This window comes from Physeter macrocephalus, chromosome 2 (assembly GCF_002837175.3).
Source record: "Physeter macrocephalus isolate SW-GA chromosome 2, ASM283717v5, whole genome shotgun sequence".
In the NCBI taxonomy this organism is placed as follows: Eukaryota; Metazoa; Chordata; class Mammalia; order Artiodactyla; family Physeteridae; genus Physeter; species Physeter macrocephalus.
The window spans coordinates 119,852,325-119,878,747 of NC_041215.1; the positions used below are offsets into that span (position 1 = coordinate 119,852,325).

Here is a 26,423-nt window from a genome sequence, read left to right on the forward strand (position 1 = left end):
GGGTGGTGGGAAAGATGGGGTATCCTGCATCTGAGGACCAAGACCACTGCTGGAGAGAGGCCCAGGGTCCCCCCGCTTCTTTCACTTTTAGATCTCGCTGCTCCAATTCCAACTGGACCCAGGGAAGAAGACCCAGAAAGATCAAAGATTCCCCTAAGGAGGTGCCTCTTCCCAACCTTCACCCTAGTTGCCTCTTCTCTATCTCTGTTGGGACCCCCAGGTTGAGAAGTAACTGAGCCCTGACCCAGCTGGACAGAGAGGGAGAGGCCAACATGTGGACCTGGGGCTAGGGAGCCACAGAAGCGAAGGCTCATATACGTAAGGTGGTGAGGAAAGCAGGGAGAGAAGGGAACCACTGGCAGCACCTGCGGGCGCCACTGGGGCCCCTGGGAGGAGGGAAAGCTGGGGAGGGTGACCGGAAGCTTCCAGGAAACAGCCCAGGGAAACAACCTCTGCTGGACAATTTGCAAACATCTCAGTTCAATTCAGGGAGCGACTGAAGAGCCAGATTGCCTGGTTGATATCCCAGCTCCATGCCTTACTAACCATAGTCCTTGGGCACGTAACTTGTCCTGCCTCACGGGGGGGATCGTGAGGATGCACTGAGACAGTCCCAGGTGCCGCACAGAGCGAGGCTCCTGCTACGTGCCCAGTAAGCAGCGGCTTGTGGTTATCATCTTTCCACAAGCTTGCTTTGCACCCCCGCCAGCTTCCAGGCCCCAGGTGCAGATACTGTGACTCAGTCTCTGACCTAAAGGAGTTCCAGGTCTGCTGGGGAGACAGACCCTAAAGGAACGCATTGCAACACAAGTTAAGTGTGGTGACCAGACACGCCCAGGAAAGTGGGAGAAGAGAGAAGGCTTCTTGACAGAGGTGACTTTTAGGGGCTGTTGGGCTATTTAAGCGTTCACCACAACCCTCTAAGGAAGTATTATTATTCCCATTTTACGGACCAGAAAATGGAAACACAGAGAAGTCAAGTTCACGGGGGAAGATCAGAGGAGTGGTGGGAAGAACGAAGGGGAGATCAGATCGATGCAGAAGATGGAGGTAAAGGAGGGAGAAGGATGCCAGCAAGAGGCAAGGAAGGAAAGGGTGTTGAGAAGCACTGCTCAGATCAAAGCCTGGGCCTCAGGTCACCTGGGGTGTTTTCAACATCCAGATTCCTGGGCCCTACCCCAGATCTGCTGAATCAGTATTTCCAGCAGGAGGACCAGGAATCCATATATTTAGCAAACCCACTGGATTAGGGCTGTGGCCTCTCCCATGCACCAGGTTGGTGAATTGGTGCTGAGAGGGATGATGGGTTTGCGCCTTCTCTGCAGACAGACCCCACAGGAGGCCACCCAGAGGAGCCACATACCAGGCAAACCAGTTCTCTGCAGGATGCACCCAGGGAAGACAGGTTGGCTGGACTCCCCAGGTCCCAGCAACACAAGCATCAGCCCCTCTTTTTGGAAAAGAAGAAAGAAGATCCCAGGAGGCTTGGGCCTCCCCAGAGCATGTGGGAACTAGAGGCGGAGGAGCTTCAGCAAAACCAGGAGAAAGGAGCTCCAGGGACAGGGATGTGCCTGGAGAACTCAACACCTAGCATCCAGGGACAGGGGAAGGGGGCCAAAGGGACTCTGAAGGAGGTGATAGGGACAGAGGCTGAGGGCAGGAGGGGGTTGCTGAGTGCAGAGGGCCAGAGAACAATAGATGCGACTTATGAAGGGGAAGCAGAGAGGAGTCATATCCATAGGCTGCTGGCCTCCAGCCCCAAAGTGATGATAGGGGATGCAGTGTCAGGGAGCCGTCAGGGCGGGAAAGTGCCCAGCATCCCGAGGGAGTTCTGGGTCCTTCAGGGCCTGGAAACAAAAGGAAGGCTCCACCACGGAGAAGCCGCAAGAGCAAATAGGAGTGACCAATGCAACCAGGAGGGAGGAACAAGCAGAGATGGCCTTGCAGGATGTGGTCAAGGTGAGAGCAGTTGAGCTCTGTACCTGTCTCTGCTCCCCATCTCTAACCTAGCCCACAGGTGGGTGTCTTCAAGGATGGCCCAGGGCCATTCCAGCCCACAGACCAGTTTTCACTGGGCCACACAGGATCATTATGATCTGAGGATGCCTTTTGGAAGTTCTCCGGTTCATCACACGGAGAACACGCGTTCTTCAGTTTACCGCAATACCCACCTCTCCCTATTGCCTCACACCAGGCCCACTTTGTTCATCCTGCCCAGCCCCTGTAGGCATCTGAGTTTGTAATCCCTTCCCAACAGTTCTTCGGGGCAGTTGCTTGTTCTCAAGTTCCATAGCCCTCATTATTGGCAGGTTTCTTCCCAATATCTAAGTTCTGCTACTGCAGGCCCTACCTAATTGCTCTTGTAGATGTTTCTCTTCAAGGTCACCCAAATTGTTTTCAAGCCTTCCTTCAGCATCCTCCCTAGCCTGAGTCTTCCAGATCCTTGAGGTCTGTAACTTCCATCCTTTAGCGAAGGAAGAAATGGTGGCTCCAGGCTCACCCAGGGGCAGAGCCAAGCACCGCAGCTCCCAGCGCTGTCCCCAGTCCTGCTCTCCACCCAAGGGCTGTTTCACATGGCCTGGGGTCTCACGGGGGTGTTTGTCAGGTCAGGCCCCTGGCTGGGGTCTCTGCCCTCCTCCCTCAACTTCCATTTCCCCTCCTTTTACCCTCTCCCTGCCCTCAGATTCTCAGACATGGGCTCCAGACAACCAAGAAGCAGGCCCAGCACCAGGAACAGCTGCTGAAGGAGCAGGAAGCGGGGCTGAAGGCACTGCAGGAACAGCTCCGCAGGTAACCTAGGCAACCACCAGTGCCCCAGGGCACGGGAGCCAGGAGCACCTCCCTTGTACCAGGCCCTGTGCGGGCACAACTGTGGCATGCCGTGCATACAGGAAATTGTTCCCACTCTGAGGGTGCTCCTGCCCCCCTCCTCACCCCTCCCCTTTGCCAGCCCCCTCCCTCGCTGTCCTCCCTCAATAGCCCCAGGAGAGGTCTCTGCGTCCCATCCCTCCCTTCCCTCCCATACTCACCTTTGCGCCTTTCTGCTGCCTCTTCTGGGCTCCCCCCTCTCTTTTCCGTCCATGCAGCCTCCGTCTGCCACCACACCCCTGCCCCACTCTCTCTCTCAGTCTCCCTCTTTGCCTCTTATTTTCCTGTTCCCTATTGTACAGTCGCTCTTTCACCCTCTCGGTTACAGTAATCATAACTATCATCACTGAGCACTTACTATGTCCCTGGCACTGTTCCAGGTGCTTCCTGGTAACAATCTCAGGAGATCGGTCCTCCAAGAACCCCCATGTTATAGATGAGGCGGCTAAGGCTCGAAGACCCACCTAACTCACCCAACAGCAGCTAGTTAGTAGAGGAGCTGAGATCCAGACCCTACAACTGACTCCAGAACCAGTGGGCCTAAAAGCTGCCCCGTCAGCCAGTATCCACAGTGCCGGTGTGTCAGTCTCCTGTCTCTCCCCTCAGCCTCTCTCAGCATCTGGCATCTTCACTCTCCCACCATCACATTCACCTCAAGGGTCCAAAGTGCATGTTTTGTCTCTGCGTTCCCCCTCAGTCTCTCAGAGTCTCAGTTTCTTTGTCATAATTTATTTTTAAAGAAATTATGACACCATGCAAAGATCTTCCTTGGTCCGACTCAGTCTCTCTGTGTGTCTCTCCCTTGGTCTCCACGTGCCTCAGTCTGCCCACGTGCCTGGTCTCTCCCGCTTGACTGACACGTGCCCTGACCCCCAGGGGAGCCTGCGTAGCTGTGATTCAGACTGAATCACAGTGCTGTCTATTGACTGCTTAATAGGCTGAGAGAGGCCCGGGGGCCCAGGAACCAACCCCAAAAGGCCCCCGGGGACTCCTCCCACCAGACTCTCAGCTGAGTCCTGTGGTTTGGTCAGCAAAGAATCCCATGATTCAGGCCCTAAGTGAGTGCAGGGGCCTTGCCCACTCAAGGCCATCTCTGGGGACCAAGACAGGCTGGAGGGAGAAGCCAGGAGGCTCCAGGGAGACTGCCCAGCCCCTGGCTGCTCCCTGAGGCTGGGGGAACCCTCGTTTCACAGACCCCTGTCCTGCCCCCATCATCCCGTCCATCATTCGGTCATTCCACAAACACTCGGAGCCAGACCTGTTCTATGTGCTGAAAATACTCTCATGGACAAAACAGATAAAATGCCTGCCCTTTTGGAGCTTACATGGCAGTGGGGAAGGCAGTTGATAAGTACGAGCAAGTAAAATACATAGGATGCAGATTGTGATAAGTTCTAAGAAGAAAAAAATAAAGCAGGGAAGGGGAATGGGAAGTGTCAGGGGTGACATTTCAGATGAGGTGGCGTGGCCAAGGGGGCCTCCCTGGAAAGGTGACATTTGAGTCAAGACCTGAAGGAACTGAGGTCTGAGCCATTTGGATGTGTGGTAGAGGAATGTTCCAGGCAGAGGGAACTGCAAGAGCAAAGGCTCTGCGGTGGGAATGGGCATGGCATCAAGGATGCCACTGTAGCCCCAGTGGAGTGAAGGAGGGGAAGGATGTAGGAAAAAGTCAGGTGGGTAACAGGAGACCCTGGCAGGTCATCAAAAGGACCTTGGCTTTGACTTGACTTTGAACCACTGAGAGTCCTGAGCAGAGGAGGGACATGATGTGACCGTCTGCATGTGAAAAATATGTTTCTTTGCTTTGAAAAAACAATTCAGTGGTTTTTAGTGTATTCACAAAGTTGTGCATCCATCACCACCATCAATTTTAGAATATTTTTGTCACCCCAAAGAGAAACCCTATACTCATTAGCAGTCACTGCCCATCTCTCCCCAGCCCTCCAGCCCTAGGCAACTGCTAATCTGCCTTCTGTCTGTGTGGATGTGCCTATTCTGGGCTGACATGGGCTTCAAGGACTCACACCCGCTGCTCCGTGGAGCTGGTCTGTAGGCTAGCAGGGGTGGAAGCGAGGAGACTGATGAGGAAGGGGAGCTGGATGCACTGGTGGCAATGGAGGCGTGAAGGAGCCGCTGGATCCTGGATCCAGGGTGAGGTCGGGCTTCCCGAGGGATGGGTGTGGGGTGTGAGCGAAAGAAGGAAGTCAAGAATGACTCCTAGTCTGCGGCCTGACCGACGGGAAAGAGAGTCACTGTGTGGCAGAGCAGGTTGGCAGGGAAGGTTCAGGCATTGGGTTAGGAGCCTGCTAAGTTCAAGACCCCTGTTACACTCTAAGTAGATCCTTGGGTGGGCGGCTGAGTGTGGAGTTGGGGAGAGAGGCTGGCCTGGGGGACCCACCAGAGAGTCATCAGAATGCGGTGGTAAGGTACAGAAGCCCCTGAGGCCTGGACAAGAATGCGTCCCCTGCCTCCTGGGATCCAGGGAACTTAGACAAACCCCTCACCCCTGGGAAAGGGGCCGTGGGCTTCGAGCTGGTGATGGTATCTCACCACCAGCGAAGAGAAGGGCCACGGGGGCCCAGGCAGTTAATGAACAGTATTTACTCTGCCTCTGCCATGGCCACATGGAGGGACGGAAGGGAACAGAAGAGGCAATGTCTGCTCTCACAGACCTAGGGAGATGTAGGGAGACAGACAATAGATCAACAAATAGAAATACGATGTCAGGTGGTCATGGGCCCTGTGGGGACTAGAGAGAGAGAGGGAGACAGGAGAATCATCTAGAATTGGAGTCAGGGAAGCCCTGTCCAAGGAGGTGACATTTGAGCAGAAATCCCAACCACAGGAAGAGCTGGACCATGCAGGTATCTCGAGAGGAGTGCTCCAGGCAGGGGGACCGGCAGATGCAAAGGCCCAGGAGACACGAGCTTGGGGACAAGCAGGCCTGTGGCTGGAGCAGAGACTCCCACATGGTGGAGGAGCAGGGGCTCTCATTGACTTGGGTTTCTGAAGGACTGCTCTGGCTGTGGTGTGGAGAATAGGCTCAAGGTGGGCAGGGGTGCAGAGCCCCAGGCTAGACACAGCAGGCCCCAGAGCAGACCAGCTGGGGGCTATAAAAATACACTTGGGGGGCTTCCCTGGTGGCGCAGTGGTTGAGAGTCCGCCTCCCGGTGCAGGGGACACGGGTTCGTGCCCCGGTCCGGGAAGATCCCACATGCCGCGGAGCGGCTGGGCCCGTGAGCCATGGCCGCTGGGCCTGCGCGTCCGGAGCCTGTGCTCCGCAACGGGAGAGGCCACAACAGTGAGAGGCCCGCGTACCACAAAAAAAAAAAAAAAAAAAAAAATGCGCTTGGGCTTCTGATACCCACTCCCCGGGCTGTCTGGCTGTGGGGCGCTAGGACACTGACCTTCCCTCTTCGGCCTGAGGTCCCTGATTTGCAAAAGGAGATGGTTGGATGATCTGTGAGACCATCTCTCCAAGCAAATGGGTTTCCTCTGCCCTCTGGGTTAGACCTCAAAGCAAAAGGGATTAGGACAGGTACAAGTGGAATGTCCTCAGGTGGGGAATTAGGCAAACATCAAATCTTCCCCCCACCTTGGGTGGCAGCACTGAGCTCCTTGGAGGCATGCCACAGGACCATAAGGATCCATCCCTCTCTCCTACCTGCTACCCACTCAACCCTGGTGCCACAAACCACCGGTGATCAGGGCCCTGCGTGGATGCAAGTGTGGGGAGGCAAGAAGAGATTAGAGCTGGACAGGCCTGCATTCAGATTTTTGCTCCCCTCACTTATCAAGCTGTGTGACCCTGGGCAAGTGTTACTCCCTCTCTGAAGCTCTGTTTTCTTTCCTGTGAAATGATGATCGTATCACCTGTCCCATAAATTTGTGAAAATTCAATGAAACAAGGCTATAAAGCACTAAGCTCAGTGCCGGGCACCTAGTAGGTACTCAGTAGACTTTTAATTCCTTCCATGTCCTCTCCTGCCCTAGGAGTGTCTGTCACCCCCATAAATACTTTAAATACTTAAAATGCTTCAATGGCTTCCTTTGCACTGTGATCAAACTCCACTCCTTCTGGGGCCCCTGAGGGACCCTGCCTACCTCCCACCTTGCCTCCTGCCTCCCCAGCCCTGCCCTTCACGGAACTACAGTGTCACTAGCCCTTCGTTCATTTCCTCAAACAAGCCATGTTCTTCCCAACTTGCAGAACTTTGCATGTGCCCTTGGCTGGCTTTACACGGCTACCTCCTCGTCTTTCAGATCTGCTTAAATGTCGCCTTGTCTAAGAAGACCTCCTGAGCATCCCCTTAACTCTGCATCTTGGCCCCTCCTTTGTCACTGTCACACAATTATCTTACTGATTTATCACAAAGAAACACACTAACCGCAGTGGTCACATTAGGGCCTGGCCACACCAGAGACCCTGGAATCACTGGACAAGTAAACTAGCTTAGGAAAATGAAATCCTAATACTAAGAAATGAAGAGGCTGAAGACTAGAATGTTCGTTAAAAATCACTTCTCCCTAAGGCTGCAGGAACTGGCCTTTTTGGAATTTTGGTGGCTAGCTGTGTTGGTTTGATTTCATGGCCCACTCAGCTTTCCTCCCTGCAGCATGCTACATGGCTGAATTTTTAAAATTATAACTCAATTCAATGAAGAGACAATATAGGGGTAGGGGATTCTTTTTAAAGGGGGTTATTATGGGATTACATGAAATCATGTGTGTGAAACTTTTGAAAATTGTAAAGTACTGTAGAATTTAAAGAATCATTAAACTAAAAAATTAATAAATAAAATAAAAAGTTACATATACATCTAAATAGCCACGTGTGGCTAGTGGCTACTACATTGGATGTTGCAGGAATAGATAAGTTAGGAGGTTGAGAAGGAGGAGAGCTGAAGAGAAGGGATGCTGGCACCATCTTATTACGGAATGGCAGTCGTATGATGCTATCTATAGTCAATAGAATGAGTGAGAAATAAATGTGTGAGTATATTCTGTAAAATTCCAACAGTAACCAATAGAGGAACCAAAAATGGGGATATAACTGCACTGGGAGGAAGGAGGAGGAGTTAGTGAGGATGGTAATAAATAACCCCTATCCTCAAATGTTGAGACTCAATGGTGTAATGCTTTCAAGTTCTGAGAAAAGCTGGCTTTTGCCCTAGAATTCTATATCCAGCCAAACTAGGAAGCAAGTGGGGAGGTGACAGAGGAAAGACATTTTTTCAGATAGACAGGTGACATAAAATTCACCTCCCACACTGCCCTTCTTAGGAAGTTAATTAAGGATGTGCTCCTTTTGATATCAAGGAGCTCTATGGAAGGTGTTCTTTCTTGATAAATCAAGGCGGAGGAATATGAGCATATTACTTAAATATGGAAGTAATATCAAGGAGAAAAAGCTAAAGGATGTAAGAAGTGGTTTGCCACTGAGTATGGGAAGGAGGTATATCTATTGCCTTTTATTTTTTTTTTTTTTTTTTTTTTTTGTGTGGTACGCGGGCCTCTCACTGTTGTGGCCTCTCCCGCTGCGGAGCGCAGGCTCCGGACGCGCAGGCTCAGCGGCCATGGCTCACGGGCCCAGCCGCTCCGCGGCATGTGGGATCTTCCCGGACTGGGGCACGAACCCGCGTCCCCTGCATCGACAGGCGGACTCTCAACCACTGCGCCACCAGGGAAGCCCTCTATTGCCTTTTGATATAAGTTCTTCTGTACTGTTCGATTTTTAAATCATACGTGTGTATGTCATTTTGATAAAAATGTTGAACAACCCATATTCCTAAACATTCTTTAAAAAAACAGTGAGGATAGTTTTGCAGGAGCATAAACATATGTAGCTACATATGTTACATGTCTTTCTCCATCACTATGTCTCTTTCTTGGTCTCTCCATCTTTCTCCATATTTGTCTCCCTATCTTTCTCCATATTTGTCTCCCTCTCTGTGTCTCTGTCCCTGTCTGTCTCTGCATCTTTTCCCCTGTGTCTTTCTCTCTCCCTCTACATTGATCTCCCTGTCTGCTTCTCTGTGTGTCTCTGTCTCCTTCTCTAACTCCCTGACTTCCTTTATTTCTCTCTGAGTGCCTGTCTCTCCGTCCCTCTTTGTCTCCCTCTCCATTACTGTGTCTCTTTCTGCTCCACTGTCTCTCGTCTCTTTTGGTCTCTTTATGTGTATATCTCTGTGTGACTCCCTCTCTGTCTCTCTCTTCTTTGTTTCTGTGTATCTCTTTCTGTCCCTCTCCATCTGTGCATTTCCATCTTTCTATCTTCTGTGTGTGTGTGTGTGTGTGTGTGTGTGTGTGTGTGTGTGTGTTCACCTCCACCCACCCATCAGAGAGAAGGATAACCTGTGGCAGAAGGTCCAGCATCTCTCTTCCCTCTCTTCCTTGGCCCCTGGATGCTGTGTTGTCTGTAACAAGATCTTTGGTCGGCTGTCTCGGCGGTACCTGTGTAGGTAATGGGTGGGGTACAGAATCCTTCCTCTGGGACAAGCCAGTTTCCACCAGCCCACAGCCCCCTGCCCACTCCAGGGAAGGGAGGGACACAAGAAATAGGCATTTTAAAAGGCCACTTAAAGCTGGCTACTCATTTTACCTGACACTTTGCAGAGACATGAACGAGAACAGTGGAAAGGGGGCAGACAAGGAATGGCATCTGGAAGATGGGACTGGGTAACCCTTCCACAAATAGACTGATTAATCGATCAGCTAATCTCATCTGGGAAGAGATTTCCTGTACAGAGGAATCTGCTTCCCTCACCTTGCCCTGGAAACACAGTGGCAGGACAAACAGCAAGAGAGAGGACAGTGGGCTGTCAGGAGAACCTGCCACTTGGAGTTAGAGGACCCTGGAGGGGTGGGGCATCGGGACCCCTTTTAGGAAAGGGGAGGCCTCCTGAGACAGACCCAGGGCCATACTGCTGGGAGATGGGAAACACACAGGTGGACACAAAGATGCTCGAACCCCACGACCCCCTCCCCATACGCACCCCTCCCCCATACGCACCCACACATACCCACTCTTCCATTTCTGCTGCTCCACAGGCTCTGCGGAGGCCCGGTTTGCCATGCCTGCTCTGTGGATTTTTTTTTTTTTTTTTTTTTTTTTTTGCGGTACGCGGGCCTCTCACTGCTGTGGCCTCTCCCGTTGCGGAGCACAGGCTCCGGACGCGCAGCCTCAGCAGCCATGGCTCACGGGCCCAGCCGCTCCGCGGCATGTGGGATCTTCCGGGACCCGGGCGAACCCGCGTCCCCTGTGTCGGCAGGCGGACTCTCAACCACTGCGCCACCAGGGAAGCCCTCTGTGGATTTTAAGAAGAAGGAGTGCTACTGCCCACCCTGCTCCCAGAGGAGAGAAGCCCAGGTCCTCTGACTGAGACCCACCCACCCCACCTGATGGGCCGTCCCCTCGGCCCTTCCCAGCCCTCTGGTCTGACCAGTCCTGCCTTCTAGAAGTTGGCCATCTAAGGTGGACAGCACTTGAGTGGACAGACCGTGGTGTGGAGGATGGAAGGAGCCGGGCTGGCAGTCAGGAAAGAGGTTCTAACCCTGCATCTCCCACTGATGAGCTGGGTGACTTTGGCAAAGCTGTCAGGCTTTTTCCATAACATGAGGGAGGGGGCACCATCCTCTCTAAAGTCCCTGCAGGCTCAAAGTCCTTGTCCAAGAATAAGGCCTGGTGGCCCTGACGTTTCTCCTCTGCACTCCCTTCTCAGCCAGCCCATCCTTCATGATACACAGGAGCTTCCTGTCCGCAGTCTGCTCCGGAGGTCTGCTTTCATTCTTAACAGCTTTCTTTAGGTACTACTAATGTATAATACACTTCACATAAACCTGATGAGTACAGTCTGATGAGTTTTGACTTTAATATACACCCTGAAGCCATCACCATATTCAAAATAATAGACACATCCGTCAGCCCAGTTTCCTTGTGCCCTTTGTCATCTCTCCCTCCCCCCACCTCTCCCCGTCCCCGGGCAACCACTTACTTGCTTTCTGTCATTAGAGACTAGTTTGCATTTTCTCGAATTTTGTATAAATGGAATCATACAGTATATACTCCTTACTATCTGCCCTCTTTCACTTGGCATAATTATTTTATCTTCCGTGTTGTAGCATATATCAAGTTCCTTTTTACTGTTAAGTAGTATTCCACTGCATGGATATATCCCAATTTATTTACACATTCACCTGGTGCTGGTACTTGGGTTGTTTCTAATTCCAGGCTATTACAAATAAGTTTCCCATCTTCACCTGTGTACAAATCTTCGTATAGACATATACCTTTATTCCTCTTGGGTAAATGCCTAGGAAATGAAATGGCGAGGTGGTATGGTAGATGTATGTTTAACTTTTAAGAAATGGCTGAGTTATTTCCCAAAGAGATTGTACGTGGTACCTTCCCACCAAGAGAGTGTGGGAGTCCCAGTTACTCCCCAGGGTGTCTGGTTTGGTGGGCAGGAGGGGAGGCTTGAGCCTCTCTGCCCTTCCCTTCCAATCACTATGCTGACTTGATGGGTGCCAAGTTGTGAGCACCCAGAAGGAGGGGCTGATCTAGGTAGCTCTCTATGCAGTGCTTACTCAGCTAGACTTTAATATTAAAGACAGTTGATGAGGACTCGTTTAGCTCCATGGTACAAGATCATATCCCCCGACTGCCCGAGAAGTCTTACACGAATTATGATCATTCAGTGGTCACCCAGTTGTGGTGCTTTTGACAACGCTGTTTCAGAAGAAGTGTGGGCCCCACTGTATGACAAGGCGATTAGCTGCCCTAGCTGGGCTCCAGGGCGGACTTTGTGGTCCCAAAGAGGCATGCATGCTATCTCTGTCCCCTCTGCCTCACGCAGACTGCCAAAGCCTCTGCAGCGGTTGGGCAACTCTGTCAATCTGACCAGAGCCCATGGACCGCCTCTTGGGGTAGGGCCGCCCAGAGTTGCATCCCATTACCATCTCAGGGAGGAAGAGTTTTGTAACAGCAGTTCCTGCCCTGGAGAGCTGGTGAGAACTTCTCCTTATCAAAGGCAGCAAAGAGGTGGGGGGCAGGGAATGGAGGGAGTAAGGGGCAGAGCTGGGGCTCCCGGAGCAGTCAAGGCAATAGAATCACCCCTGCCCTAAAGGACAGCGGTCCCTTTCTGGAGGTTTGACTTGCTCAGATACTTTTATTAGGGCAGGTTCTTATTACAGCAGAATGCATCATATTCTAGTAGGAACTCCAGCATGGAGTTCAGACTTACCTGAGGAACTGATGGGGGAGAGGGGACCTAGCTGAAGCCTATGTTCTAAGAGGTAGCAAGATGCTCCTGGACAAGAACTCAGGAGGAAATCAGGGGCCAGGAATGGGTGAGCTTGACCTTCACCCCTGTTTGGGAGCGATGGAAGGGCAATGCTGAAGACCAGCCTCTAGCTCAACACTGCCCCCCAAAAAGTCCCCACCAAGTCCAATGGAGAGCACAGAAGCTCCACAAAGATATTGGGAAGCTCATTAGACTCTGGGGACCCTCCGGCAGAAGGTTCCACAAGGGTCACCATAGACTCTCCCAGAGCGTGGCACTGAAAGGGCACCAGTTCCCCAGTGGTGAGTCCAGAGCACACGTCTAGCCCAGCAGTACCAGAAGAGCACCTGGGCAACACCTCCAACAGACTCTCCCAAGTTCCTGGGGAGCATTCTACAGGGGGGGTAAGCCCTGCATGAACACACGGGGTCTAAAACAGTGCAATCTGGGTTGTCGCTGTTGACGTGACTTCGTTCGTGCTCACAGGCTGGGGGTGCCCTGGGAAATATGGGCGACATAATTATTTCTTTAAATTAGATGTCTCTCGGATGCACTAACATACATTGGTTTCCTCACTTTGTCAGGTCATTCAGTGCTCAACAAAATGATATCAAGCACCTAGGGTTCGCCAAACACTGTGTGTGTCTAGTTTGGGAAGACGAAAATTTCATATATATATATATATATATATATATATATATATATATATATATATAAAATCCCTGTTTTCAAGAACCTCACATCAAGGAGGAGCAAGCAGCCAAACTGATGATTATAAATCCCCGAAGTTGATGCCATTGTAGAGGTAAGCCCGGGGATGCAGAGGAGCACAGAGGGGGGCAGCAAGGCATGGAGGTGACAACTGGGCTGAACTGGAAAGGAGAGAGAGCTGGCCAGCCCAAGAGGGTGGGGATGAGGAAAAGGGAAATGAGTACCGAGGCCCAAGCGGAACCAGAACAGCTCTGAGGGGGAACTGCAGGTCGTTCCCTGTGGCCAGAGTTAAGGATTCAAGAAGGCATGGCCTGAAATAAGGCTGGAGAAGCACACAGGGTCAGATGCAGGGGCGCCAGGTGCCACATCAGGAATTTGACTCTGCCTGAGGGCAACGGGAGTCCTTGAAGGGTTGTAAGTGGGAAAGAGGATGATCAAATTCACATTTTTTTTTTTTTTTTTTTGGCCGCACTGCGCGGCTTCTGGGATCCTAGTTCCCCAATCAGGGATCAAACCCAGGCCCACCGCAGTGAAAGCGCTGAGTCTTAACCGCTGGACTACCAGGTAATTCCCTCAGATTTACATTTTAGGAAGTTGGTTCTGGTAGAAAATGGAGGATGGATTGAGGGAGGAAAGACTTGACACAGAGAGCATTTAGGAAAAGAGTGGTCTGGTAGTGTTGGTAGTAGAAGTAGCAGCAGCAACCAACCGTGCCAAGCACCATGCTAACTGCTTTATAAATATAGACTCATTTAATCCACATGACAATTCTATGCAGTGGGTGCTCTCATTATCCCCATTTTACAGATGATGAAACTGAGACCAGTGAGATGAAATAACTTGCCCGAGGTCTACAACCACTGACATTGCTGGGATCCTGACACAGACCGTCTAGCTCTGAAATCACAGCCATCCCATGACGAATGTAGTAGTTTAGGCAAGAGAAAATAAAGCGGGGCCTAACATCATCAGTGAAGACGGTGAGGAAGAGATAACCAAGAGAGATGTTAAGGAGATGGCCTCCGTGGAGAGGAAGAGCAAGGCAGGCGTGAGGGGCACGGCTGTTTCCGGGTTAAGGAGGAGGGGCACCTGTGTCAGGGAATTCCGTGAGACCGGTTTTCTACATGTTGAGTTTGCAGCATCTGTGGGACCTCAGGGGAGATTCAGGAAGTGATTACATGTAAGAATTTGAGCTTAAAGAGAAGCTTAGAAGAGAAGCTGGGAACTATAGGTGTAGGAGACACTGGCACATACTGGGTGGGTGCTGAAGCCAAGGAGGCAGGTGGGCTAGTCTAGGGAGAACAGGTAGAGAAGAGGACCGAGGCAGACTCTGAGGAACATCCATATTTGAGGAATGAATTGGGGAAAAAAGTAACAAATAAGACCAAGAGAAGTTCTCTGAGAAATAAGAAAACAATGGGATCAGTGGGGTTAAATGGTTCAGAGATCAAGTAAGATAAGGCTTGAACGGTATCCATTTCACCGTAAACACAGTTAAAAAGCATACAGCAGGCCTGGAGAAGATACTTTACCATGATTGACAAGTATGAGACAGTGTGAGTAGACAGGGTAACAGGCCCTTTTATAAACTGGTAATAGGAGAATACACTGCAACAGTCTTTTTGAAGCACAATGAGTAGTATTTATCAACATATCAACATGCCCAGTTATGACCCAGCAAAATTATACTTAAGCTACTGAAACACTCATACAAGTTTCCAAAGACCAATATCGAAAAATGTTCATAGTGAGAACCTAAATATTCATCTGTAAGGTAATCATCAAATAAATCAGGTTATGTCCTTGTCATGAGCCATTATGTCATCACTGAATAGAGTAAGATGGGGGCTTCCCTGGTGGCACAGTGGTTAAGAATCAACCTGTCAATGCAGGGAACACAGGTTCAGGCCCTGGTCCAGGAAGATCCCACATGCCATGGAGCAACTAAGCCCGTGTGCCACAACTACCGAGCCTGCGCTCTAGAGCCTGCCAGCCACAACTACTGAGCCCGCGTGCCTAGAGCCCGTGCTCCGCAACAAGAGAAGCCACCGCAATGAGAAGCCCATGCATCGCAACAAAGAGTAGCCCCAGCTCGCTGCAACTAGAGAAAGCCTGCGCACAGCAACGAAGACCCAACACAGCCATAAATAAATAAATAAATATATTTTTTTTTAAAGCGTAAGATGGATCTATATGTACTGATGTGAAATAGGTACAAGATACATTGTTAAAGTGCAGAACAATATAACTAGTTAAATACTATTTTATTAAAGAAGGAAAAAACACGTTTGTGTGTGCACGGGGGAAGTCTGGAAAAATATTCACAAGATACAGGTGAACAGAAGGATGGAAGAGAATCACATTTTACTTTATATGCTTTTTAACCACCTGTTTTCTTTACAATATGCACAGTTTATTTTTATAATACTAAAACAGCTTTATTTAAGAAAAGGGTTTACTGGATTTAGCAACCCTAGGTCACTGGGAACATTGGCAAAACTGTTGCCTCAGTACAGTGGGCAGGAAGCTGGTTGCAGTGGGTTGAACAGTGAACAAGAAGTTGGCAAAGTGGAAAAGGCAACTGCTCACTGCTTTTTCAAGAAGCTTGCCTGTGAAATGGAGGGCCCGGGGGAGTGGTCACTAAAGGAGTTCTGTAACAGAGGGAGGGAGAGAAAGACATATGCAAGTTCAGGGAAAGAGGTGGTTGAGGAGAAGAGGGTGCGGGAGGTAAGACCTTCAAGAACGTCAGAGGCAGTGGGGTCCCACGGCCAGGTGCAGGACCGAAAGAGAAGGAAGGCTACTTCTCACGCTGCTCTAGAAGGAAGGAAGAAAGTGTACACACAAATTCAGGCTTACGTGTCAGCTGGGGGCTGGGGTTGCCTGCATCTCCCTTGTAAAGAAGGAGGTGTACGTTGAAAACGAGACAGAGGTAGACTAGGTAAACCTCCACCTTCAGACTGGCAGGCTCTTGCAGAAGCCATTAGACAAGAAGGCGTGAAAATTCCCAGCTCTCATTACACAATTGCCAGGAGGAGGCTTGGCCTTCAGTCAGAGTCCCAGAACAGACCTCGTTGCTCCTCTGTGGGAACACCTCCCCTGGTGGGCCTCCTGGATTTCCCCCTCGGGAGCCCTGGGTCAGAACTTTCCACGTAAAGGCTGCTTTGCTTTTTTCCTGTCCAACAGCTGTGACAGCTATCAAGCCCTGAGTCACAGAGGAGGCATCAGTGGCCACTCCAATAACACAGCAGCTGTAGCAGCAACAACAGGTAGGTGAGCAGTTCGGTCTTCGGGCTGCTGGGGACTATTTCTGATAGAAGGAATTTGGAAACTTCAGTCTCCTCCTGTGAGTCCCCTGAGAACTGAGGTGGTGAATTGCAGAAACAAAATAAGTCTGCACCAAGACAGCACGGTTCAAATGAACTTTCTACAGTAATGGAAATGTCCTGTATCTGCACTGTCCAATACTAGTCACATGTAGCTATTGAGCACTTGAAATGAGAAACTAAATTTTTATTTTATTTTAATCAATTTAAATTTAAGGGACTTCCGTGGTGGTGCAGTGGTTAAGAATCCGCCTGCCAATGCAGAGGACATGGGTTCGAGCCCTGGTCCGGGAAGATCCCACATGCTGTGGAGCAACTAAGCCCGTGCGCCACAACTACTGAGCCTGTGCTCTAGAGCCCGCAAGCCACAACTACTGAGCCTGCATGCCACAGCTACTGAAGCTCACGTGCCTAGAGCCTGAGCTCTGCAACAAGAGAAGCCATCGCATTGAGAAGCCTGCACACAACAACGAAGAGTAGCCCCCGCTAGCTGCAACTAGAGAAAGCCTGCACACAGCAACAAAGACCCAATGCAGCCAAAAATAAAAAAATAAAATTTTTTAAGTGCGCAGTGTAATGCACTTTAAATAAAAATATGAAGTGCATTTACAAACATATTAAACTTAAGTAGCCACGTGTGGTTAATCTCATTTTCCAGGGGACCACACTGAGGCACAGAGAGAAATGAACTGCCCAAGCTCACCCTGACCATTAACAGCAGAACCAGGACTGGATGCCGGTTCTGTATTCACCCCACCATTGGTAGGCCTGCTGTGGGCTCAGTGGAAATGAAATCAATCTAATGAAAATCAAGAAGTAGGATGGTCGGGAAATGTCAAATCTGGGCTGTCCTTTGCACACCCAGTCGTCTGGGACAGAGAGGTACTTAGTGGAACTCACCCCACACTGCAGTGGACACAATAGCAGATTTGAAGTCAGATTAAAAAAAAAAAAGTCTCAAAAACTGCTTAAAAGTCAGTTCATCTGCGTCACTCTAGGTAAGTTGCCTAACTTCAGAGTCAGTTTCCTCATTCAGAAAGTGCACATGGGGTTGTTGTGAGGATTAAATGATACAGATTCTGAAAGGCACTTTCCCTGGAAGCTAGGCCTTAGCAGGCACTCGACATGAGAGCTAATGTGACTATTGCTATTCAGGTTAAAGCAAATTAAGATGTACCTGGAAGTCAGCCCCGAAAGCAGACCCGCTGCTTTCTCTTGCTTGGGGATGTAGTGGGAGAGACCCCATGCTATTAGTTAATTAACTATTTCAGTAATAATAATCACAACAATAAATGCTAACATTGTGCTTTATATGTCTTAAGGGCTTTACAGGTAATCCCTCAGTTCATCCTCAGTACAACCCAATTAGTTAGATTCTATCATTGGCCTCACTTTACAGATGAGTAAACTGAGACCCAGGAAGGAAAAGTCGCTTGCCCAGAGTTGCTAGGCTAGCAGAGTTCTTAACTGCTGTTCTCATGGCCTCTCTCTGTGTGTCCTGGGCCTCTGCCTGGGTTTAGCATCACCTGGCCAGGAGTCACTGTGTTCTCCAGCGTGGAGAAGAGAAAGGTGACAAAGAACGTTTGCTAAATAGCTGGACTCAAAGGTTCTTTCCTAGGGGTAGGCAGCTTAGTGAGTTTGCCACAGGCTTTGAGCACTGTGTGGGCCCTGAGATGCATGGAGCAACAGGTCAGGGTAAGGAGTAGTGGAGGGGACTGAGGCATCAATCACTGGGGTGGGAGCTTAGGAGGGAGCAGTGAATTAGTGTTCACTGCTCTGCCTGGATTTTTCCTTTCAGTTGTTATCAACAGCAAATGTGACAAAATATATTCTTGGTGTCACTCAAGACTGTTTTCAAAAATGTATTTGAACTTGGGTGGGATTTTAACTTTTACCAAATGGCTTTCTTTCCAAATTAGATGGTCTTGGTTCCAAAGGTAGTAGCTACTGCAGATCCAATTCCAAGTAGACAAGCTAAGAAAAAATAGCAATGCCCTAAGAGAGGCACGCGGTCAGAGCAGATGGTTGGGGAGGGAGGTGAAAGACCAGGTGAGGTGGAGCGGGGCCCCCATTTGGGGGTGGGAGTTCTCAAAGGGGTGTGGCATGGAGAAGGAATCTGTGAGGCTTTAAGGATGCCCAGGGTGAATGGGGTGGAGACAAGAGGCATTAAGTCCAGGAAAGAAAGCCACCAGACGCACCAGAAGCTAGTTCCGTTTCTGTTGCCTTAAAGAGCTGTTCCCCTTTGAGATGGGAAAGATGTTTAAGAGCAGTAGCGCTGCTGGGTTGTAAGCACAGGGTGCCCGAGGCAGCTGGATTGTGGGGAGAGTCAGACAGGGTGGCTGAAAGAGCCAGGGGCTGCTGAGCTCAGGGCAAAGATAAGAGAAATCCGTGCCGTCCTGGGCCAACTGCTTCCTTTGGGTGGGCCTCAGCTTCCTCATCTGTGAAATGGAAAGATTGGCTAGAAAACCGCACAGGCCCCTTCCCAGTGTGAACTCTGCCAGTTAATAAAATGACTACTAGTTATCAAAGAGGTGACCTGGGAATTAATTATTCAAGCTATCAAAGGCATCCTGCACCCTCAGGGGCTCCACCCCAGAATTGAGCAATCTAATCCACCACTCACTTCCTCCACTGTGTTCTCACCACGCCACCCTTTGAGTCAGTCACATCTGCTTTCCTGGAGGTGTCCCACAGGTGACAAACCCAGAACCCTGGTAAGTCTTGGAACACCCTTCCAGAATGTCTCTGTTCTCTGTCCCCCTTGACACCCAGCCTCCATTTATCCCCTCCATTTATCCCCACACTCCTCAGTCTCTCCATTCTTTCTCTAGGCCTCCCTATCCCCAAAGGGAGAGGTTCTGCCTCTCTTCCCTACACCTCTGTCCAACAAACACCTAGGGCAGCTGGCTGCCCACCGCCTTCTCTTGCGGATCCAGCCGGCTCTCCCTGCCTCGGCTAGGATTGGGTCTGAGGAAGAGCCAGATACTACTGAGGCCCTCTTCCCCTATATTAAATGTAAATATGTGTGGATTATATTTCTAGAGAGAAAGGATACTGGAATTGTATACAAATAACCTTGAATTTGTTGTTGTTACTATTGTGTTGCTGTTGTTAAAAAGATTGCCTTAAATGCTTGGGCTTTTGTAAATGTAGCATTTTCATGAAATAAATTAGAGTCATCCTTTCCATGAGTTTTTGAACTAGCATGAGTCATTAAGGGGCTGGCAGTTTCATTCAGTGAGGGTATCTCCTGCTTGGTTACCGAGAACATGACTGGGTGGTCAGCAGGGGCCAGTCAGTTCAAGGGCATTTGGTTTATTATTCCTGTAAGGGCTGTTTCTCTCGTTCTGGGCCTAAGGAATAGCAAAGAAAGCAATGCACAAAACATCAAACAATGGGAGTGAACCAGAGCCAGGTTAACTTCTTGATATCTCAAGAACTTAGCGTACAGCTATATTTGATACATGAGCTGTGATTTTTTTTTTTTTTTTTTTTTGTAAGAAGTAGATCTGTAGACTGAAAATAGCATGTGAAGCCATTCACACGTAGTTGGAATCCGGGCTGCGGTGCTAAGAGGCTCTGTGACCACAGGCTGGCTTCTGAGCCTTGCTGTGACTGTCTATTTGTAACTGCCAAACGAGACCATATACCTGTGAGGCACAAAGCAGATCTCAGATGTGTATCTCCCTTCCCTTAGTTTCTCCCTTTAATTGTCAAAACATCCTCACCAGAGATTGGTAAATTAAAAAACAAACAGGGCTTCCCTGGTGGCGCAGTGGTTGAGAATCCGCCTGCCGACGCAGGGGACACCGGTTCGTGCCCCGGTCCGGGAAGATCCCACATGCCGCGGAGCGGCTGGGCCCGTGAGCCATGGCCGCTGAGCCTGCGCATCCGGAGCCTGCGCTCCGCAACGGGAGAGGCCACAACAGTGAGAGGCCCACATACCGGAAAAAAACAAAAAAACAACAACAACAAAACATTCCCCTCCCTCACCCTCCAGTGGCTGGAGGTCATTGCCCTGGCCTGGTTCCCGTTTCTGAGTTCTCTACCTTCTGTCCTAACTTGCATGGTCTCCCTCTGGACCCTGAAGCTGAGCCTTCATGTCTGGGAGCGGGAGTTCGCCCATACACCTCCAGCCCACCTCCGGCATAGCCCAGCACTGGATTATCCAGAATGAGGACTTGTCTGTGAAACATGCTTGCTTGGCTGTTGCTGCTTCTGAGAGGCAGTTTCTGCGGCTGCCCCAGCTCTGCCTTCTCGCGGCCAATGCTTGTAAATGCGGGGTTCTCCTCTCTAAGGGCACAAGCTCTCTGCACCCGTCATGCTCTGTAACCACTCTCAAATGTGGGTCTTCTCTTAGGTCATGGGTTCCCTTAAGAACATGTCCGATCATCTGCTCCCAGAAGTGACCCACATTGTGACTTCATTAGACATCACCCTGGGCTTCTGAGCAAACTTGCTCTTGACCTTGGGGCTACAGAGTCAGTGATTTCACGCAGGTTTTGTCAGCAACACTGGCTGAGCCAGCTCTACTATCCACCTCTCTCACTACCGTCCCTGCCTCCTGGCCAGACAGGGCCCCATCCTTATCATCACATCTTTTAGGTTCACAGACTGATCTGATCTGCTCTATCGGTGGTATCCGTGTGCTGAGAAGGCAATTTATCTGGCTCCCATCACTTAGGGGAGAAATACCTTCTCAGGAAGGTGAAGGCTAAGAATTCTATCACTCTAGGGAAAAGGGGCATTGTTTCTCCAGTTTCCCTAACCTGATTTAGCTTTTTTTTTTGCTATGTATGATTGACAGTAACAGTTTCTTCTGCTAAAGAGAAAAGCTTCCTAGGACCTTTGTTGTTGTTGATGATGATGATGATATTGTTGTTTCAATATTTGTGTTTCCTTTGCAAGCCTATATACCTTTGGTTAATCTTTTTTAATTGAGATATAATTCACATACTGTAAAAGTCATCTTATGTGCATACACACACACACACACACACACACACACACACACACACACACAATGGAATACTACTCAGCCATGAAAAAGAATGAAAAATGTCATTTGCAGCAACATGGATGGACCTAGAAATTATCGTACTAAGTGAAGTAAGTCAGACAGAGAAAGACAAATATCACACGATATCACTTATATGTGGAATCTAAAAAAATGATACAAATGAACTTATTTAAAAAACAGAAAGAGACTCACAGACATTGAAAACAAATTTATGGTTACCAAAGGGGAAATGGAGGGGAAAGGGATGGATTAGGAGTTTGGGATTAACGGATACACACTACTGTGTGTAGAATGGATAAACAACAGGGACCTATTGCATAGCACGGGGAACTATATTCAGTATCTTGTGATAACCTATAATGGAAAAGAATCTGAAGGAGAATGGAATGTGTATGTGTGACTGAGTCACTTTGCTGTGCACCTGAAACTAACACAACATTGGAAATCAACTATACTTCAATAAAAAATTTTTTAGAACAAAAAGTCACCAATTTACAGTATACAATTCAGTGGGGTTTTGTATACAGATGGTCCCCAATTTACAATGGTTCAACTTAAAATTTTTCAACTTTATGATGGTGCAAAAGTGATACTCCTTAGCTAGAAGCTGTACTTCGAAATTTGAATTTTGATCTTTTCCCAGGCTAGCAGTGTACAATAGGATACTCTCTCATGATGCTGGGCAGCGGCCATGCAATCATGAGGATAAACAAATGATACGCTTACAGCCATTCTTTACCCATACAAGCAACCATTCTATTTTTCACTTTCAGTATAGTATTCAATAAATTACTTGGGGTATTCCACACTTTATTATAAAATAGGTTTTGTGTTAGATGATTTTGCACAACTGTAGGCTAATGTAAGTGTTCTGAGCACGTACAAGGTAGGCTAGGCTACTCTATGATGTTCAGTAGGTTAGATGTATTAAATGCATTTTCGACTTAGGATATTTTCAACTTACGATAGGTTTACTGGGACATCACCCCACCGTAAGTTGAGGAAGATCTATATTCACAAAATTACATAATCATTGCCACTGTCTATTTCCAGAGCACTTTCATCACCCCAAAAAGAAACCCTGTACTCAGTAACACTCCCCCGCCCCCAGCCCCTGGCAACCACTAATCTATTTTTTTTTTAACATCTTTATTGGAGTATAACTGTTTTACAATAGTGTGTTAGTTTCTCCTTTACAACAAAGTGAATCAGTTATACATATACATATGTTCCCATATCTCTTCCCTCTTGCGTCTCCCTCCCTCCCACCCTCCCTATCCCACCCCTCTCATGGTCACAAAGCACAGAGGTGATCTCCCTGTGCTATGCGGCAGCTTCCCACTAGCTATCTAATTTACATTTGGTAGTGCATATATGTCCCTGCCACTCTCTCACTTCGTCACAGCTTACCCTTCCCCCTCCCCATGTCCTCAAGTCCATGCTCTAGTAGGTCTGTGTTTTATTCCCGTCCTACCACTAATCTCTTCATGACATTTTTTTTTCTTAGATTCCATATATATGTGTTAGCATACGGTATTTGTTTTTCTCCTTCTGACTTACTTCACTCTGTATGACAGACTCCAGGTCTCTCCACCTCATTACAAATAACTCAGTTTCATTTCTTTTCATGGCTGAGTAATATTCCATTGTATATATGTGCCACATCTAATCTACTTTTTGTCTCTACCAATTTGCCTATTCTGGACATGTCACATACATGGAATCATACAGTATGAAGCCTTTTGTGTCTGGCTTTCACTTAGAATAATGTTTTCAAGGTTCATCCATGTTGTAGCCTGTAGTACTTCATTAATTTTTATGATTGAATAATGTTCCCTTGTATGTGTATACCACAATTTGCTTATCTGTTTATCAGTTGATGGACATTTGGATTACTTCCACTTTTTCGCTGCATGCTGCTAAGAATATTCACATACAAGTTTTTGTGCAGACGTATGTTTTCTATTCTCTTGGGTATACTAGGAGTGGAATCACTGGGTCGTATGGTAACTCTATATTTAGCTTTCTTAACAACTGCCAAACCGTTTTCCAAAGCAACTGTACCATTTTACATTCCCACCAGCAATGTATGAGGGGTTCAACTTTTCCACATCCTCATCACCATCGTTATAGTCCATCTTTTAAAATTATGATCATGATAGTGAGTGTGCGGTAGTTCCTGAGCCTTTTTACTTTATGTTCTTCACTTTAACACTGGGTTCCATGTTGAGGTGGGCTACAGACTGGCATAGGGTAACAGGATGGCCATATCTTGTTATAAAGAAATGGCATGATGCTGATATATTTTGTGGTTCAAAAGGAAGCTAATTCAGTAGCTGGTCACTTTACTTCCTCTTTGCAAACTGGGATAATATTTCAGGGTGGCTGCAGCTTCCCCCAAAAGAAGGCTCTCTGCTACCCCCATAACAAGGGCAGAGCCCACCGAGGTTAGCTAGGTGTGCTGGAGAGTCAGGTTTGGAAGAAGGCACTCACTAGCAGGGCATGAAGGGTCCCCACCAGGACTGGAAAGCCACCAAAACAAGGATCGTGTGTCTCCACCTGCCTTCTCTGCTTCCTGTTGCCCCTCCTCCTTATGCTGGGAACATACAGCCTTTCTCTGCTCACCCCTGCATGGCAGAATATGCCTGTTCAGAGGTCGCAAGATAATCTGTTACATTTCCACCCATGTGGAGAATCAGTCAGCCACCTGCTTATGATTTTTAATATATTTTTTTCAAACTACACAAGTATGCCCAGAGCAGGCCCCCCGCATGTCAGAAGAAAAATGCTGGGCTGTACTAGTGGAGTCAACTTTCTCTTAGCTCGAGCATCCTGAAACTCCGTGCTGCTATCACTCAGACTGTTTTTCCGGAACACTTCTTTTAAAATAACTTTCAGAAAGTTGGACAAAGGGACTCATCTCTTAGGTTTATAGTCAAGCCTTGATCTTTTCCTAGGGATCTAACACAATTGGATTGCCTGCTTAGTCCCCCAGATTGAGAACTGAACGGTACCTCATGTTTCGGACATCAAAATCAGCCTCAATAGTCAGAGATGCCCACCACTGAGGATCCAAGACATGTTCTGTAGGCATTATCCAAGGGGAAGTCTCAACAATGGTTTGGGTGATAGCAATGTTATGGAAAGTGATCAGAACCTCTCTCTGATGTTGAAGGGAACTAGAAGCTTTTTGTGAAATGTATCAGTTTTTACTAACTATGTCTCCAAAACCTTAGTGCTCTGGCCATTCCTTGAAGTGAAAGCTACTTCCATGTAATATACAAGCTGACACAAAGAATCCTATCTAAATGATGTGAGCAGACAGACTAGAATCTGGGGGAGATTTATTGTGCAGTAACCCTCCTCTCTCTTCTCTAGGCCGGAAATTAAGTTTACTTCAAATATGGAAGGATTTAACTGGGAAAACTACAGTGATGAAGATTTTGGTAATTACAGTTACAACACTGACCTGCCCTCTATTCTACCAGACTCTGCCCCATGCCAGCCGGAATCTCTGGATATCAACAAGTATGCGGTGGTCGTCATCTATGCCCTGGTCTTCCTGCTGAGCCTCCTGGGAAACTCCCTGGTGATGCTAGTCATCTTATACAGCCGGGTGGGCCGCTCTGTCACCGACGTCTACCTGCTGAACCTGGCCATGGCTGACCTGCTCTTCGCCCTGACCTTGCCTATCTGGGCCACCTCCAAGGCAAAGGGCTGGATCTTTGGCACAGCCCTGTGCAAGGTGGTCTCACTCCTGAAGGAAGTCAACTTCTACAGTGGTATTCTACTGCTGGTCTGCATCAGCATGGACCGCTACCTGGCCATTGTCCATGCCACACGCGTGCTGACCCAGAAGCGGCACTGGGTCAGGTTCATATGTTTAGGCGTCTGGGTCCTGTCCTTGATCCTGGCCCTGCCCGTCTTCATCTTCCGAAGGGCCATCCACCCCCCCTATTCCAGCCCAGTCTGCTACGAGGACATGGGTGCCAATACAACAAAATGGCGGATGGTGATGCGGGTCCTGCCCCAGACCTTTGGCTTCCTCCTGCCCCTGCTGGTCATGCTGATCTGCTACGGACTCACCCTGCGCACGCTCTTTGCGGCCCACATGGGGCAGAAGCACCGGGCCATGCGGGTCATCTTTGCTGTCGTGCTCGTCTTCCTGCTCTGCTGGCTGCCCTACAACCTGGTCCTGGTTGCAGACACCCTCATGAGGGTCCGGGTGATCGCGGAGACCTGTGAGCGCCGCAATGACATTGGCCGGGCCCTGGATGCCACCGAGATCCTGGGCTTCCTCCACAGCTGCCTCAATCCTCTCATCTACGTCTTCATTGGCCAGAAGTTTCGCCACGGACTCCTCAGGATCATGGCCATCCATGGCCTGGTCAGCAAGGAGTTCTTGGTCAAGGACGGCAGGCCTTCCTTTGTTGGCTCTTCTTCAGGGAACACTTCTACTACCCTCTGAGACTGCAGGCAGGGCTCCCCCCTTCCCTTCAGCATCCGCCCCAAGCCGCATGTCCTCTGGCTGCTCACAGCCTTGTGTCAAGGCAGCCCCCCATTGTGGTTACAGGAAGTTGCTGAGGCCACATCCTTACTAGGTCCCCAGCTATGGATTCGAAAGCCCTGGCCCCTACCTCTTACCGTAATTACCATGTCAACTGCTAGGGCTCAGTCCATCCTACCACTGAGAACACAGCACTCTGTCTTCTGGCAGACATTCTTTGAAGATATTCTTTTAAGTGATTACAAAAATTTCCTACCATTGGGAGGCATTAGTGTCAAACACCATTGGTTGCTTCCCCAACTCTCCCTTTCCTTGCCGGCTAAGGAAGTCCACCTCCCTTGAGAGAGGCTGAAAATGACAGATACTCACTTTCTCAGACTTCCTTAAGCCAGCAGTGGCCATGTCATCTGCTTCTGATAAATAAGAGTTAAAGGCAAATTGTGTGCTGGTAAATCACTTTCCTGGAGGAAAAAGTCTTGATTTGTAGCGTTTACCACGTTCCGTGGTGTAAATAAATGCTCCCATCATGACCGATTTCAAGGTGGCAGTGTTTAGCAACGAGATCACAAGGTCTAGAAAATGTAATAATCTGCTTTCACAAGCACATACAAACTGGCTTCAGCGCATCATTGCTTAAGAAGTCTACTGAGGCCAGGAAACCCCTGGGAAGTATTCCTGATGTGACTGAGAGAGAGAGAGAGAGAGAGAGAGAA

The 26,423-nt window shown here is 49.0% G+C and overlaps 1 protein-coding gene across 1 annotated transcript; it reads left to right on the forward strand.

The window, feature by feature from the left end:
* The first annotated feature begins 1,015 nt into the window (after positions 1 to 1,015).
* LOC102995856 (C-X-C chemokine receptor type 2) lies at positions 1,016 to 26,301 on the forward strand. Its single transcript, XM_055089993.1, is given in 6 exon segments — positions 1,016 to 1,050; positions 1,326 to 1,856; positions 1,858 to 1,959; positions 2,684 to 2,790; positions 16,044 to 16,126; positions 24,692 to 26,301. Coding segments are annotated over 6 exon segments (1,818 nt in total). The 5' UTR covers positions 1,016 to 1,035; the 3' UTR covers positions 25,672 to 26,301.
* The last annotated feature ends 122 nt before the right edge of the window (positions 26,302 to 26,423 follow it).